Source organism: Rattus rattus, chromosome 12, assembly GCF_011064425.1.
Source record: "Rattus rattus isolate New Zealand chromosome 12, Rrattus_CSIRO_v1, whole genome shotgun sequence".
Taxonomy (NCBI): domain Eukaryota; kingdom Metazoa; phylum Chordata; class Mammalia; order Rodentia; family Muridae; genus Rattus; species Rattus rattus.
In genome coordinates, this window is record NC_046165.1 from 77,641,451 (window position 1) to 77,658,772 (window position 17,322).

A 17,322-nucleotide genomic window follows, 5' to 3' on the forward strand; every position below is an offset into this window, starting at 1 on the left:
TTATCCTATAGTTCTCTAGCGTTGCAAGTTTTAAAATAAGCAATTAAAACAGATAAATATTTTAATGAATTCAGAGATGGAAGTCAAGTGGTCTCTTGGAATATTCAAGCCATTTCTTCCTCTTCATGTATCTGTCTGTCTATCTATCTATCTATCTATCTATCTATCTATCTATCTAGTGACAGAGGTTCTCTACATATCCCTGGCTGTGCTTGATCTCATTGTGTGTAGACCAGAGATGCACAAAGGCTCTGGTCTCTACTGCTAGAATTAAAGGCATGTACCACTATGCCAGGTACTATACGTGTGTGTGTGTGTGTGTGTGTGTGTGTGTGTGTGTGAATGTATGTATGTATGTATGTATGTATGTATGTATGTATGTATGTATATCTCCAAATCTCTGCTTCCTCACTTGTCAAATGACGCTAAACGGTACTTAGGAGAGACACTGGAATTAGGAGCCCACGGAAGGGTTTCTCAAGCCTTCCCAGTACTGAGATTACAGAACAAGCACTCTATGTGCTAGATACTCTAAGATGGTTACAGGGTTCTGACTTCACCCTCCCCCCCCATTTGCTGTCTGGAGAACCTAGTGCCACTTGCCCAGAGTGAGCTGAAATGTTCCCAGTGTCCAAGGAAGCAAAGTGCTGCAGTGGAGAGCTCAAGGGTGAGTGGTCTCAACTCAGTTTCTAGAAGAAAAGAGCCAACTCTTGTCTCAGACATTTGGGAATCAGGGCATATGATCACCAGTGAGTAACCCAAGTCCTGACTAATGAACTGCATGCATGTGAGGGAAGGGGACAAAGGGGACGAAGGCACTAACAGGGTAGGAGCCTTCGAGCTCAGAGAATGAAAGGAACCCACACTGGTCATCGCGATACGCTGCTTAAACTCCTATGGCTTTATTTTCAGATAAAGCGTGAGAGCGACGGGGCAGTGAGCGAGAGGCGCGTCTGGAAAGTAAACTGATGACGCAAGCCTTGCTCCGGGTCCTTGCCCCAAGCCCCAGAGTCACCTTAACTGCCCCAGGGCTCAGCCCCGCCCCCGGAACCCCGCCCCCAGGAGCCCCGCCCCACAGAGCTCCTTTCGCAGCCCAGAGCCCCGCCTCGCCCCGCCCCTTGAGCCCCGGAGTGGTGTGCGTGGCCGTGCCTCCGCGTGCGCCGCGGTGCGTGAGGGCGGGGCAGGGCGGAGGCGTTGGTCCCGCCACGTTCGGCCAGGCGGTTCCGGCTGCGGCGCGTGGGGGCGCACGGGGGGAGGGGCTGGCGCTGCAGCCGGATCCGGATGCGGCGGCGCTGTGACCCGCAGGCAGACTGACGCGCCTGGACGGGAGCGTGGCTCGCTCCGGTGCGGTGAGGCGGCCTGGGGCTGGGACGCGAAGGCGGGCGGGCTTGGTGCTGCCTTGAGGCTGCGGACCCCGGAGACTGGGACGCCCCTGTCCGGGAGCCGGGCGGCTAAGCTTGATGCTCTGCGGTCCGGCCGGGCAGGGTCTTGGAGGGCCTAGGGACGAGAGTGTCCGTGGCGTGGGACTGGGGGACGGTCCTCGTCCTGTCTGCCGCCGTCGCTATGAAAGGGCGCGAACTCCCTTTTACCGGTGCAGCGATCAGAGCCGCTGAAGACACGCGCCGGCTCTGAATTGCCCCAGCTGCGCAGACTGTATGAAACCTGGGGTGGGGGGGGGACCTAGGACTTGAACCCCTAGAAACGCCGACTCCGTGGTTTCTATTGTGTGTAAGAGCTAATGTTTATGTAAGGCAAACATAAAATTTGTTCCTGTAAAAATAAATGGGGATTCGTTTGGTTGGGATTAATCCAAGAGTGGGTCTCAGGAAATTGGTTAAGACAGGATTTGTATGGTTCAAACAGATTCCAGGATGCAAAGATTGGCATCTGTTGACTTTTCTGCTGTAGAGCACGACGGGAAAATGAGAGGCTCTTCCGTGCAGACCACTCATTTGTTGATGCATTACCTGAGGGCTAGTCTTGGGAACTCGGTGCTCCAACTGTGCAACTAGACTGGGGATAATCAGACGGTGTAGATAGTACACTAACGGGAAGTACTTCTTGCTTCATGAAATACTATCTTCATGAAGATACTCGGAGCTGTCTACCTGTCTATCTACCTATCTGCCTACCTGTTACCTATCACAGCGATTTTGATTTGTCTGAAGATCATTTGTGAATCCTGGTCTTCAGTTTTCCCTACTTGTTGCTCCGGTGTTTTTCTAGAAGCACCTGCTCCCCATCTTGTATATAGGCTCAGAGGCTGGAGAACCAAACTTAAAAATTTGGTGTATGTCTTTTGTGTTCTTGCTCGTGGCCCTGTGGCAATCTTTTTTTCTTCGTGACTTTCTGAAATGTGATTTCTATATACCTTACGTCACTCATTATTCATTGACTAGAGGTTTATAGGACTAGGGCTTAGGCAATACTCAAGCCGTGTAAACAAATGCTAATTTAGCAGTTAAACCCAAGGGGTTGGGGGCGGGGAGGTGCTTTGAGTTAGGGTTTACCACCAAACTTAGAGAAAGTTAGGTGGTGATGACCTTTAAGTGCTACAGAATGAGGACTTTTTGTCATTTTGTTTTGATAAAAGTCTGTGTAGCATGGGCTAGCCTTGAACTTGGAGGGAGGAGTCGAGGGGATTACCTTAGAACCAACTTAAAAAAATATCTCCATGTTTACATCAACTCCCATAATTATTTTTTTTAAAGATTTATTTATGATATATAAGTACACTGTCTCTGTCTTCAGACACACCAGAAAAGGGCATCAGATCCCATTACAGATGATTGTGAGCCACCATGTGGTCTCTGGGAACTGAACTCAGGACCTTTGGAAGAGCAATCAGTGTGCCCTTAACCATTGAGCCATCTCTCCAGCCCCAGATTTTTTTTTTTTTTGAGACTGGTGCGACTGGGTAGTCTGCTGTCCTTGAGCTCCCACAGTTCATGCTCCAGCCTCCTAGCACTGGATCCAGGTGTTTGCCACCTCACCTGAATTTTTATTAGATTGTAATAAGGCATGGCCTCTGTCAGCATCATAAATTGTGTCTTTATGACTGGGAGGATAGGCTTTTCCCCTTTAGGTTTTATAAATCTCATTTCAAAAGGGGTTTGACTCTAATCAGGTCCTTTGTTTTTAACTGGACCAATGCCTGTCCTCATCTGTTTAGTAATGAATGCAAACTCACTTAATGTTGCTTAAGGACTCCAGTATGGTTGTAGGACACACCTGTAATCAGCACCAGAAATATGGAAACGAGAGAACCAAGAGTTAAAGGGAGGCTGGGGAGGCAGCTGGGAGAGTAAATTTGTAATGCAAGACTGAGAGCCAGAAGTCTAATTCCCAGAACGTGTGAAGAAAATAGGGTGGGCTTAGTAGCTCACCTGCAATGGTGTCATCTGGAGACAGAGGCCTTTGAGTAAACTGGCTATTCTTACCAACCTAGAAAGTGAGTCGTGGGTTTGGAGAGAGAACCGCTTCTAGTATATACAGGGGAGAGACACTGAAGAAGACACCCGCTGTCAGCCTTGGGCCTCCGATCACAGGCACACATGCGCACACATACCCAACACACATACAAACATGCCTGCACAAATGCACATGTACAATGAAGGGCGAGAGGCTAACCTAAGCTACGTGATGAAACCAGCCCTCTTCTTAGAAAGTGATTTCCTGGCACTGTTTAGTTCTTTCTAAACTATTTATGTGGCTTCCTTGTAGATAATGTACTTTCTCACCCATTGACTTTGGATAGCTGACCGGTGGAACGTGGCTAGAAATGACTGTGCTAATCACAGGTTGCCTTTTTCTGCTTGCCCTTTGAGCTTCTCACCTTTGCCAGGATAGCTTAAATGGCCTTTTCAGTATGGGTGGAGGTAGCTTAGTGAAGGATGAGGAGACAGGGAGAACCTCAGAGTGGGGGGCCATGTGGGAAGGGACACCGCTTTCACCCCTAAGAATCCATCCCATTTGTTTAGTGGTCTGGAAGCCCCAGGGTTGACCGAAGTGTCTCAGCTATGCTCTGTAACTCACAGCTGCATAAATGTGTCACTTCGTTTGGGAGCCTTTAAGGATTTCTTTTGTGAATCAATTGATAGCCCATGAGTCCTTTAAACAAGACATCTTGCTCTCCCTTTCCCAGCATCCTTGTTGGGCACCACCAGGGTTTTACTATTTGAGGACTGAGCTCAGGCGAACCCGATGTAGCTGCTTCCATTTTGTGAACAGTTCTTTTTTTTTTTTTTTTTTTTTTTTTTTTTTTTTGGAGCTGGGGACCAACCCAGGGCCTTGTGCTTCCTAGGCAAATTGTGAACAGTTCATTAAGACAACATAAGTCATTTCTTGGTGCCTGGACAGTGGGTTCTTATTTCTACCCAGAAACCTTTATACAAGAATGCCTTGGGGTTCGGTCCCCAGCTCCGGGAAAAAAAAAATGCCTTTATACATTTTTGATTAGTCTGGAATTCTCCTATACGACAATGGACTGCTGGGGTTCAGCTAAACTAGACTGGTAGTTAAGAGGGGACATCATTCTGCCTAGTAGAACCAATGATGTAACCTGTGGTAAAGTGCAAACGCAGCACTCACGGCTAGAAAACTGCTTGTTTCAGAGTGACGTCAAGCACCAAGCCATGTGCATCAGTCTGGAGATGCTCTGATGCTGCCTGTGGCCTGGAACCTTGAGCAAGTTCCTCTGTCTGCTTGCTAGTCTATAAGATATGATCTTGATACATCTTTTATTGCTTGTTAAAGAGTTAACAAATATAAAGTACACACCAAATTAATCAATATTACATATTTTTATGATCATTTACAAAATAGGACCATCTAGTTAAAAGAAATGTACGGGAAACAAACTGTTAATAACTGGTTAAGATTTACTATGACTTAATATTTTGAGACAGAGTTTCATATCATATTGGTCATAATGTGTGTTTTGAAACAGTATTCCACAGTGTAACCCAAGCTGGCTTAGAACCCGTATTCCCTTAGTGCGTGAGGTTCTGGGATTATAAGTATGTCCCACTGTTTGCTGCATAGCATGGAAAACAACAGCCCCACTGGTTATTAAACTCCTTAGAAGCGGCTGCTGTAGACTTTTAGAAAGCCTGCCATGAGTGCAAACGCAGACACAGTAATTCCTAAGTCACATCCACATGTTCGAGTGGATGCCAAATGATTTCTGAGCCTAACAGTAAATGCAGGATTCTAACTGTACAACCTCGAGCCCCCACCAGATGTCAGTGCTGCACCGTCAGCCCTGGCCCACAAGGACAGCTAAAGTAAAATGTCTGATAAAATGTATAGAACCATTTGTATGACGAAATTAACTCTTCATCAAGCAGTTTCCCTTTCATAAGGCCTCTTAACATTCCAAGTTTTATTTTAGATTTTACTGGAAAGATGAAACCTGATGAAACTCCTATGTTTGACCCGAGTTTGCTCAAAGAAGTGGACTGGAGTCAGAATACAGCTATATTTTCTCCAGCCATTTCTCCAATGCATCCTGGAGAAGGCTTGGTTTTGAGGCCTCTCTGTACTGCGGACTTAAATAAAGGTATGGGCCCAACTTTAGTTTGGGAAATTACTGACTAGAACTTGTTGCTTTCTTCGTAAGCATGATGTGAACAAAAACAGTACTTGATTTTTGTACTTAAAGTGACTGGATCACTCAACTGTAACAGGCATGTATCATGGCTAAGAACAGATATTACTTTAAAATAACTAAATACAACAATATTCCTTCCAAAAGGATGTCTATAATGTATAAACCCATGGAAGTTTTCTCCAAGAAGCTAGACAGGCAGAAGGAATATTGCTTGGACAAATTGAAAGGGTTTTATCTAGTCACATGTAATTCTTTAACACCTAAATTAGACAAAATAATTTCCTGAAACTTTGGTAATAACATTTTGCCTCAGTATTTCTTCTCAATAGGTATTTGAATAAAGTAACTTTGGCCAGAATTATTGCATGTAGAAAAATTAAGACTAAAAAAGTTCAGAATGTACTGTTAGCATTATCATTATTTTGGGGGGTTTATTTTTAATTTTTTGAGACACAGTCTATTAGTCCCAGCTGTCTTTGAACTCAGAGGTCTACCTGCCTCTGCCTCCCAAGTGCTGGGATTTTTAAAGGCATGTGCCACCATGCCTGGTGGCATTAACATTAAAGATTTTAGAAATTGTCCCAACAGTATTCTATTAGTTGCACTTTATCTTACAAGTGATATATTCAGTGGAGGTGAGAATCTTGCACTTTGAGTTATGTATTTAGGAAAATGTGGCATCTCTTAGATAAAATTTAAATAGCATTTAACAGTGTATGTGCTGGCTCTGTAATTATTGATATTAAGGTCTGAACTACCTTAAATCATATGTGGGCAAATATTTTTGAAGGCTGTCATTTGCTCTCCTGGTTATAAAAAGAATAGGTACCTGTACGAAAATGCCCTTATGTGTATAGTACTGGGTATAATGAATGCACATAACACACTGTGGAAAATTTGCATGTTTAAATAGCAAATTGTGATTAAAAATTATGAAACATAATTATAGAGTTTTGACAAAGTAACTTTCTTTAACCTACCCAGTAAATGTTTTTGCAGCTTTCCATATTTAAATCTTATGCTTTTCTCCTGAAATGTTTTTAAAACTAGGTTTTTTTAAGGTATTGGGTCAGTTGACAGAGACTGGTGTCGTCAGCCCGGAGCAGTTCATGAGTAAGTACCTTGTCTGAGTGCACAGAAGTCTGTTCAGCACCCACTCATTCAAACAGCTCAAAGTTCTAAACCAGCCATCCTTATTTATAGTCTCCAGACTATAAATATAACTTGGCATTTATTCTAGATTTACTTTACCTTTGTTGTAGTATATCTGTATGCTTATGTTTAGCACAGAAGTTTCATTACCAACTTAAAAGTTTACAACTTTATGTTCCTACTCTCCTTTTGTTCTTAGTCATTCATCCATCCATTTATTTATTTGCTTTTATATTGAATTTTAAGGTTGGGTGTCTTATTCTAACAGTCCTTTGAGACATGAGAAAATGGGTTTCCAGAATGAACCAGTCACACCCAAGATCCCAGTTAATTATTAGCAAGAAAGATGGCGCCTCCTTAGCTTTCTCCAGTGTCCTGACTCACCCTGTTCCCGCTTCCTGTTAATGCATTTCCACTAGTCGGTGATTTCTCCAACCAGGCTGAGAATGAAGATCAGTATTCTCAGGTTCTGTTTATTTTCAGTCAATGAATTATTTTTTCCCTTACTTGGGACCTATATAGAATGAGACTTTGAATAAAAACAATATCCAGGTTTTAGAGTTTGCCTTTTATGCTCCATTGTTCCTCTTTGTATAGCTATCAGAACAGATGAAAAAGGACAGCTTTTTCTAGCAGTACAGAGTGCTAACCAGTGTTTGAGGGAGTGTGGCTTTGCTTTTACGGTTGTATGACTTTGGAGAAAAACTGCTCAAGTGGGGATATATCTCATTTTTGTAAGGTGCTTTTACAGCAAAGATCCGATTTCTGAAAGAACAAATATGTAATGTTGAAACATTGGAAAAACAAACGGAAAACTGTTTTGTCAAAATATTTTGAAACCAAGACTGAATTGTGAATCTAATATGCTCTCACGATAACCTGCAGTTTTGTTCTTTGAGTATCTGTCGAGTGTTAGTTTTAGATAAATGTAAATTAGTGGGAAGATACTGACATTTTAATTAATTAGGCACAGAAGTGGCACCATGCATAGTGTATCTGTAGTACTGTGGTGTTCATCTGAAAGGACTCGAGTCTCACTTTGCTGGCAGATTGTGCTTCCTGAGTACTAAACCAGGTAAAGTCACGTTCCACATCAGGGTCACATCCCCACTCTGTACTAACAGACACTTTAAAGGTGGGAATCACTCAGTGCTAACCGCTGGTATTTCAACTCCTTGGTGTTTTAAATAATACAGTATTTTTAGAAGAGGAAACTGGCTGATTATAATTGCGCACACCCTTAATTACAGGGGTGGGGGTCAGGTCAGAGACAGGTAGATCTCTGTGAGTTCAAAACCAATCTGGTCTATAGAGGAAAGGTCCAGAACATCCAGAGTGATACAGTGATATCCTGTCTCAAAAACAAAACAAAACAATCAAAAAAAAAAAAAAGTCTTATGCTCAATCTACTTCACTTGCTAGAAACTTAAGCACTGTGGCAGAAGAGCTTTAACATTCGAAGATGAAGTCAGACAAGCTTGGTGCTTTTCTCGAATTCAGTAAAACAGAAATGCCTACCATCTAACATTTTTTGACATTTCTTGACAGAATCTTTTGAGCATATGAAGAAGTCTGGGGATTACTATGTTACAGTTGTGGAAGATGTGACCCTAGGACAAATTGTGGCTACAGCAACTCTGATCATAGAACATAAATTTATCCATTCATGTGCTAAGGTATGTGCTCACATGCTCACATTAATGCCTATGAATAAAGAACAGGTGTTTTCCCATGAAGCCCACTTGGAAACTTCATTAGCAGTCAATGTCCTGTTGTTCACTGCTCCTTGGCAGAGGACACCTTTCAAGCCACTGACATTGACAGATGTGCCGGCAGGTAGATGGCAAGAGATAAAGATGCTGGCCACCAAGGCCAGCCCAAGTCCCAGCACTGGGGTCAGCATGGTGGACGGAGAGCACTAACACACACAAGCTGTAGTCTGACCTCCACAGATGGCTCCAAAAGCTATTCACAAATGTACGCACATTCACTCATGCCTCTTCTGAACGAAGGAGAAAATGAGCATGTACTATGTAGGTTATTGGTTTTAGTTTCTGTACTTGAAATTGGTAAACTGTGCTGGATACAAATGGTTACTAAGCAACAAGTTGGATACACTATGTTTATGACAAGATTACGTTATGACAGCAGAAAGGGGAGGGTGAAGGAGCTACAGTGTTAAGACATAGCAGCTGGTTTCCTGTTTCCTCTGAGAAGTAGAAACTATGGCTTAGTGGAAGCAAGCTGAAGGCTCATGCTGTACTACTGTGGTTGTTTGCAGAGAGGGAGAGTAGAAGATGTGGTCGTTAGTGACGAGTGCAGAGGGAAGCAGCTTGGCAAACTGTAAGTATGCACGCGTAACCATGGAAACTGGGCAGTCTCTGTCCCAGTTTGGCCTCTTGCCGAGAAACTTATTTAAGATTTTCTGATTTATTTCTGACATTCTTTAATTCTGAACTTATTCTCTGTATCTTAGACTGAATTATATGAAAAATAAATATTGTTGGTTTTACCTCAGAGTTTGAGAATTGAAAACATTTACTGAGAACAACATGTAATTGGACTGTGTGTGTTTGTATGGTGCTGTTGACTCTAACATGCTAGGCAAGTTATGCTCTACCACTGAGGTATTTTGCAAGCAGTCTCCACAGCAGGGCCCCACCCCCATCCTACACCTACACCTCTGGCTTTTGAGACAGGGTTTCTCTGTGTAGTCCTGGCTGTCCTGGAACTCTGTACGCAGACCCAAAGTCACAGAGACCTACCTGCCTCTGCTTCCTGAGTGCTGGGATTAAAGGTGTGCACCACCACGGCCCAGACATTTTTTTTTTCTGATCTCATTGAATTCAGCCTAGCTGAACTTGGGATCCTTCTGCCTCAGTCTCTGGAGCAGCTGAACATAGGCCTGGCTTATGAGAAGTAACCTCTTTAATGCTTAATACTAGCATCTTCAGACTTGAGCAAATCACAGTGAGTACCCGGCTCCTCTGCCAGATAAAAGCAGAGAGAACGTTTAATATTTGCATAGGTTAATTGCCAGGTTAGTAGAACGTGCATTTAAATATAATCTCTGAGTTTTAATGAGTCTCAATAACGAGGCATCAGGTATGCATCATATAGTACTCTAATATTCTAATCCATGCCAAGGTTCAAGGTTATCCAAGGGCAGACACAGAGACCAGGGTCCTTTCCATCAGTGAGTGAGCAGCTCCCAGTGAAGCTTCTACTTGGGAAGTTTCTGTATCATGACACCTGAAGCCTTTGAATCATAAAAATGTGTGGTACTGCCTTTGGTACAGCTTTAAAAAGGTACCACATGTCATGTCTAAAATTTTAGAACATGAAGGTTGTTTTTCAAGTATGACAAAGGCTTGTCAACCTGAAAGCCAGATGTGCCTAACTTTAAAATTGGCTGAGGCAAACAAGGTCAACCTGGACTACATGACAAGATCATGAAAAATGGAGAAAACCCTTCAGTTAGCACAGCAGTTAACTTTTTAAAAAATTTGCTTTGCTTTGTTTCAGAGACAGGGTTTCTCTGTATATCCTTGCCTGTCCACTCATTCTGTAGACTAGGCTGATGTCAAACTCAGAGATCTCCCTTCTGTCTACCGAGTGTAAAAATCAAAGAGTCAGACTAATCTTGAGTTTATCTGATCCATATATCCTTTTTTAAAAAAATACTTATTATGTATACATCATACAGCTTTCTGCCTGCATGTGTGCCTGCAGGCCAGAAGAGGGTTGTGAGCCACCATGTGGTTGCTGGGAATTAATTGAACTCAGGACCTCTGGAAGAGCAGGCCTCTGAGTCTTCTCTCCAGCACCCTTATTTCCTTTAAAAAGTAGCTTTTAAAAGGATTAATGACGCTTGGCACAAACCTTTATTCACAGCTCTCGACAGGCAGATCTGTGGGTTAATGCTACCTGCCCTATTTAGCCAGTTCCAGGCCAGCCAAGGCTATATAAGGAGACTGTCTCAAGAACGAGAACAGAGCCATCTCATGCTCATTTTGTGTGAACCTGGCAAGTGCTGAGTTGGAAGAGACATAGAACATAGGTACCCCAACCCTGCGTACCCCAACCCTGCCACGGTATCAGATAAAGGGCCTTCTTCATGTCAGGTAAACCTATCACTGAGCTACATCCCGAGCCGGGAACAAAGATATTTTGGATTTATATTTTGAGTTATGGTCTCACGTTGCTCTGTAGTGGAAGACGATGACCTTCAATTACAGAACCTCCTGTTTTCACCTCTTGGGTGCTGTTAGGTCTTTGTCACCTAACACAGCTAGAGACCTTTCATAAACAATAACATGGGCTGTGTTTCTCAAAAACATTGGATAGTTTTCTTGTTTGTTTGCTGTGTTGGTTTCCCTAACCCCAGTGTTAGGAATTGAAGCTAGAGCTTCACACACTAGGCAAGCACTCCGTCAGCGCTACTTCTCAGTAAGTCCTAATCGGAGCCTGTGCTTATCCAGACACGCTGTTCTAACTCAGCAACGCACGCTCATTGTACCTCTCAGATAATGCACTCACTCTCCCGAGACTCATGCACACATTTAGTTTAAGTGTGGGGTGTTTGCCTACATATTTATTGGTGCACTACTACTGTTCCTCCTACCCTCAGAAGCCATGGGGCATCTGATGCCCTCAGAGAGGAGTTACAAATGGTTGTGAGCCACCATGTTGGTCCTGGGAATCAAATCAGAAAAATTCAAGAGCAGGCAGTGTTTTTAACTGCTAAGCCAACCCTCTAGCCTTGCATGTGGATTAAATGTTATGCACATAGGTGTTTTGTCTGTCTATGTGTTTATGTGTGTCCCACTTGCATGTCTGTGGAGGCCAGGAAGTACAAAGAGTGCAAAGTGGGGACACTAACTCGTACATGAATTCTTACAATTTATTTTAAAGAAGGTTTGGAGGTTAGCAATAGCAAGGTGGATGAGAGTAGCCACACTTGGAGTGTAAGCCTCAGTCATCCTAAGAAAGCATAAAGGAAAGAACTACAAAAAATTGTGTGACCTCCACCTTTGTGCTGCTGGTGGTCCCTCCTCCCCCCATAATAAAAGAGGGTGTAGGTTGAGTTATTAATTAACCATCTGGAGACTAATGTGTTTGAAACAAAATAAAGATGCCTCAGTTTATCAACTTAATAATTTGAACATTTAATGGAATATTGTTATTATTCTACTGATCTGTGCCATTATTACTGTTGTTAATGCTGTGTCTCCTCTCATACTTTCCTTTTCAAACTTCAGGTTATTATCAACTCTGACTTTGCTAAGCAAGAAACTAAACTGTTACAAGATCACCCTTGAATGTCTACCACAAAATGTTGGTTTCTACAAAAAGTTTGACTACACGGTATCGGAAGAAAATTACATGTGTCGGAGGTTCCTAAAGTAAAAACCACCATCGAGAGGTTACTTGATGCTACTGTTTTAGAGTTCATTTTTGTTGCTGCAACCAGTGAGCTCCCTAACTACTAGACTGAAAAACGCTGTAGTGTGCCAGTGCAGTGCCACGAGAGGATGCCTGTGGCTGCTGGGAGTGCAAATGATCAAGAGGGGGATGATTTTTTAACCAAAGGAATATATTTTCAACTTGAATCTTTTCTTGCATTGTATTTTTCTACAGTTTGTCTTCCTTTCTTGGTAGTCAAGAGTATGGGTAGTAAACAGTTATGTCGTCTGCTCTCTGCTGCTCACTTTTAAATACATGTATATATATACGTGTATATATATATATATATTGATTGATTGAATAAGGGTGTTTCTTACCATAAAATTATTTTTGTCTCCGACATCTAATAGACTTGGGCACACCATTTCTCACATTACAGGGAGTTGGGCACTTTGGTTACCATGACAACCAGATACATATTTGAACATTGTCGATCCTAACTCTGCACACAAAACAATCTTTGGACAGTCTTTTTAAAGCAACAAAGGAAAAGAAAAATGGGACAAGGTACAACAGCTTAAATAACTATTTTGTAAGTGTATAGTTCTGTGCAGCTACTGTCCCCCCTGTCTCATCTGTCAAATGAGGGTCAAGTTATCCAAGGGCAGACACAGAGACCCAGGGTCCTTTCCATCAGTGAGTGAGCTGCTACCTTGGTTTCTATATTGTGACATCTGAAGCCTTTGAATCATAAAAATGTGTGGTACTGCCTTTGGTACAGCTTTAAAATGGTAGCTTTTCGGGGTTGGGGATTTAGCTCAGCGGTAGAGCGCTTGCCTAGCGAGCGCAAGGCCCTGGGTTCGGTCCCCAGCTCCGGGAAAAAAAAAAAAAAAAGAAAAAAAAGAAAAATGGTAGCTTTTCTATTTAATGTGATTATAATGGTACTATGATTCTGATCACTGTCCTATTTTATTTATTTGAATGATTTTTAGAAACAGAATCAGATACTTTTATTAATAATGGTTCTAATCTTTTGCATTCCATGTTACTATATTAAACTTGTTTATATGAATAGTCTCTCATGTTAGAATCTTGTCTTGTGTTTTTCTTGTTGAGATGGGGTGACACGTACCCAGGCTATCCTGGTACTCCTCATACATGTTCTAAGGACTGATATTCAGCCATGCACCACCACCATGATCAGCCTGAGTCCACTGGGTCTTAACAACGCAGTGTTCTGTATCTTTTGGTTACTTCAGTTGGTCTTTTGGATTTTCCGCTCGTCATGAGGTTGACTTTCATCTTCAGATGTAACCATAACAGAGCTTTATTAGGTTTTACCTATGTTAAAAAAAAAAAAAAAAAAAAAAAAAAGCCAGGGGTTGGGGATTTAGCTCAGTGGTAGAGCGCTTGCCTAGCAAGCACAAGGCCCTGGGTTCGGTCCCCAGCTCTGAAGAAAAAAAAAAAGCCTTCCCCCCAAAGTAAAATTTAGCATTTTATTTCTTAGCATTAAACTCTTTGGGGTAAGACAGTCTATGATGTTAGTATTTCAATAAAACCCATGGAGTTGTATTAAGGTTTTCTCTGAAATCCCTCTTACAGTTGTAATGTGTCACCAGCTGACACAGTTTTAGTATTAAATGTTTACTCACCTTTCTTAGTCTGCAGAGGTAAAGCTGGGTACCCAGGAGACAGAAGTTCTGAGGCATTAGGAGTACGAATGAGCTCAATCGTGAAGTAGAATGGCACACAGTTTTAATACAACCACCAGTCTGCACAAAATAACTTTAATACTCTGTGCCCGGGCTAGCAGCATCTTCACTGTGACATTCCTATACATACATAAGCATTTATCAGAGTACAAATGTTGAAAGTAGAGTAATGTAAGCATTGCCTATACAGAGGTAAATAGACACGCATGTTATTTCTCTTGAATCATTGCTGCATAGTAAATTGCAATTACATGTCAGTATCATGTTACTGATTGAGAAAACACTTTGAATTGTGAGGTATGATAGCTCCTTATAAGAGCATAACATGTAAACCTGAATATTTTGAGTGATTTTTTTTTTTTTTTAGCTGCCATGAATGGGAAAGACAAAAGAATTATCCAGCACTCAAGACTCTAGAAACTTATTTTCCTAATAAAAATAAATAAAATCCTCCAGTAATTCTCAGCTATTTCCTACTATTTCCTTATTGGAGTGTTGTTGAATGGACAAAGATACTATAAATACTGAGTGAAGCTACGCTTTAGGGTTGTGGATTAAACCAGTTATTAAAAAAGATCCATCAGGTAACTGCTCATTTACTTTACATCAAGTTGACATCCTAATATATACATCTCAACTTCATAATTCAAGATTGCACTTAAATACTTCTAAGTAGTCTGAATTCATAGTAATTAAACTATTAAGAACCTTATGTTTTATTACAGAGGACATGCTTAGCATTTTATGACATTACTTCTAGATAACCCCACACCCTTCAAATGAATATTCTGCTCTACAAGCGGTTGAAAGTTGGTAGCAAAGTCAGTGCACTTGACCATTCCTACCACAGAGCTGGGACATCTAGTAGACGAGAAACTAACATGAATCAGTTAAATGAGGAGAAGACTGACTCCCCACTTGTTTCCAGGATCTGTTAAAACGGGGAGTAATGAAGTTCCTTATATTTTGATAAAATTTTGTTTTAATTATGAGCCCAGCTTACATATTTAATGTTGAATCTGGGTGAACATTCATACATTATTCAAGTTGTCTAGAGAATGAATAAATCATGATTGGATTAGTTTATCATAGTATTACAAAACACCACTGGAAATGGAACCTAAAGCTATTTAGTAAATGCAGAGGAAGGAAAGAAACTTGGAGGCTTCTTATGAAAGGACCTCATCTGTCCATATCAACTGTGCTCAACATGATGGCAGTCCCTAGTGTCCGAGACTGTCTCCAGTATATCGTGCTGGATAGGCACTTTATGTGAGAAGAAAAAATGACAGTGGTTAGAAAAATGGAAAATTACAAGCTACAAATGACTGTCAATAACTTCTAATTTTGAACAGACTCCTATTTAAAGAGGAACACATATTTTTATAAAACTTACTTTAAAAAGTTACTTCAAATGTCTCATCTTGAAAAAACATTTTTTTAAAATGGAGATTGCTTTAATAAGCACAATTTCTGTTCATAGATTATGGGTTGACTCCAAGGGAGATCTTTGTTGACCTGTCGGGTGGTGATGTGTATACAGAAACTTTTTAATACCCAATGTGATCTTGGCTCTATTAGACCACCATGCCTGTGACACAAGAGAATTAAAAACAATGCTGTTCATTAGGCTGAAAAGACAGGGGACGGGATGGGAAACCAGAAGAGGACAGAGGTCAAGGGAACAGTAACTCTGGTCTATATTCAGGCTCCCGCTGTGAAGGACAAAGAGCCTTTCTATACTGTTAATGTCATAAGGTGTGAGCAAAGCAAGTAACTTAAGTGTAACCTGTTAACCGTGCACAGTGCCTCAGGGTATCCTGGAAGTGTGTGGGTATCATTCTCAACAGTAAAGCATCTCAAAAAAGGACTGAGAAATGTGAGCTATAAAGAAGCCATGTTTGTGCTACCCTAAAGTCATCATATACAAAAAGTTAAAAACACTTCGTCTGCACATCACACAATAATAAATTTTTTTGTAGAACAATTTTTATACATATAGATAAAAACATGGAAAACTAAAGAGCCATAAAATGACGTTGCTAATGCAAATCATGGTGTAAATTTGAGTTACTTTAGGAACAAGTTAAAACAGTAATTTACAATACACTGAAGCTACCCACAAATTGCTTTCCCCAAGGGATACATCTTCAAAGCAAAGCTGTCAGCTGCACCTTGCAGAAGTAATACAACGTAAAGTAGAAGTAAATGTCTCCTTCCAAATAATTCACCTTCGTCAAGCATCACAGATTTAATTTATGGTTCAAAAACAAGAAATTACAGAAAAACGTTAATAGCTTTTCACTGCTTTATATACTAATTTAGAAGTCATGAGGATTTACTTGTTTGCTGATGCAAGGCACTTTTCTTTGGGGGTTTCATATTGAAGAAACAGTGCTACATTGGTTTGGTCTACTTTGAACCATTTTGGACAAGAGTTAGAGCTAGGCAACTCTGAAAAGACCGAGTCTACATTTGGCTTAAACAGCAAGTGGAAAAAGTCATGTGGAAAACATAACACTATCCTTATTTTTGAGTATCTGGTTCTAGAAAGTAAGACCTCTTTGATCATTACAACTTTTCTCATTTAGAATAAGGGAGACAACTGGAAAGGAAGTATTAACTGTATTAAATTAGTAAAGTAGGCTAGTTGCTAAAGTCATGATTTAAAGATACGGGACCAAGAAGTTTAAAAAAATGGTAATCAAGTTACTGAATTATACTAAAAAATGTGGACAAGTTCTACATTTTGTTAATGTTTCTGTAAGAGGCTCCGTCATAAAATTGAACTGTAAAATTACTTTAAATGTAATATATAACACAAAATGAATTTTTAGGAAACATTAGGAAATTTGTTATAAATTATCCAAAACCTATAAACAAATCCCCCTAACTTGTATTTTGTTTAAAGTAATAACTTTATATCATACAAATAAATTTCAAGTATGAAAAGTGCATTATTGCAATAATACCTCTTTGCAAGTCCAAAATTCTTGGTTTATAATAAAACCATAGTTTTTTTTTTTTAAAGTAAACCCATCGTCCATCAGCGCCATCTACTGCAGAAGTCCCACATCTTAACTTGTTGCTCAACAAGTTGCAGAGAAACATGTCTGGAAGCAACGTATAGTTGAAAAGAAAGTATTTGTGTGTTTACCATTTCACATTATCATCACTAGGATCCTCTCCTTTCTAGATGGAAGCTCACACCCATGTAACAGTCCTCATAGTCCAGCGATCCTGTGCAATAACAGTCCTCACAGGTCAGCCATTCTGTGCGGTTGCCACTTGCATGTTCCCAAAGTCGTCATCATCTTCATATGTTCTCTTCACACTACCTAAAGGTTATTGAATGAACATACAGTGAAAACTTACAGAAACTCACATTAGGATACTACAAACAGCAAAAATTTGTTCTACCAAATGATATTATATTAGCAT

The 17,322-nt window shown here is 41.0% G+C and overlaps 2 protein-coding genes across 3 annotated transcripts in view; one reads left to right on the forward strand and one right to left on the reverse strand.

Moving 5' to 3' along the window:
- Positions 1-1,201: 1,201 nt before the first annotated feature.
- On the forward strand, positions 1,202-12,375 carry Gnpnat1 (glucosamine-phosphate N-acetyltransferase 1). Of its 2 annotated transcripts, none has more exons than XM_032918341.1 (6): positions 1,202-1,349; positions 5,393-5,560; positions 6,662-6,724; positions 8,312-8,439; positions 9,045-9,106; positions 12,025-12,375. In XM_032918341.1, the coding sequence occupies exons 2-6, from the start codon at positions 5,407-5,409 to the stop codon at positions 12,170-12,172; spliced, it is 555 nt and encodes a 184-aa protein (XP_032774232.1). In that variant the 5' UTR covers positions 1,202-1,349; positions 5,393-5,406; the 3' UTR covers positions 12,173-12,375. The 2 variants fall into 2 exon arrangements, with proteins under 2 accessions (XP_032774232.1, XP_032774231.1); XM_032918340.1 differs by having other exon boundaries at positions 1,203-1,344.
- A 1,527-nt stretch (positions 12,376-13,902) lies between these two features.
- Positions 13,903-17,322, reverse strand: part of Styx (serine/threonine/tyrosine interacting protein) — a 31,278-nt gene continuing 27,858 nt past the window's right edge. The window contains exon 11 of the mRNA XM_032918338.1: positions 13,903-17,219. Coding sequence (XP_032774229.1) covers positions 17,146-17,219 — 74 coding nt within the window. The 3' untranslated portion in view covers positions 13,903-17,145. The remainder of the gene's footprint in view (positions 17,220-17,322) is intronic.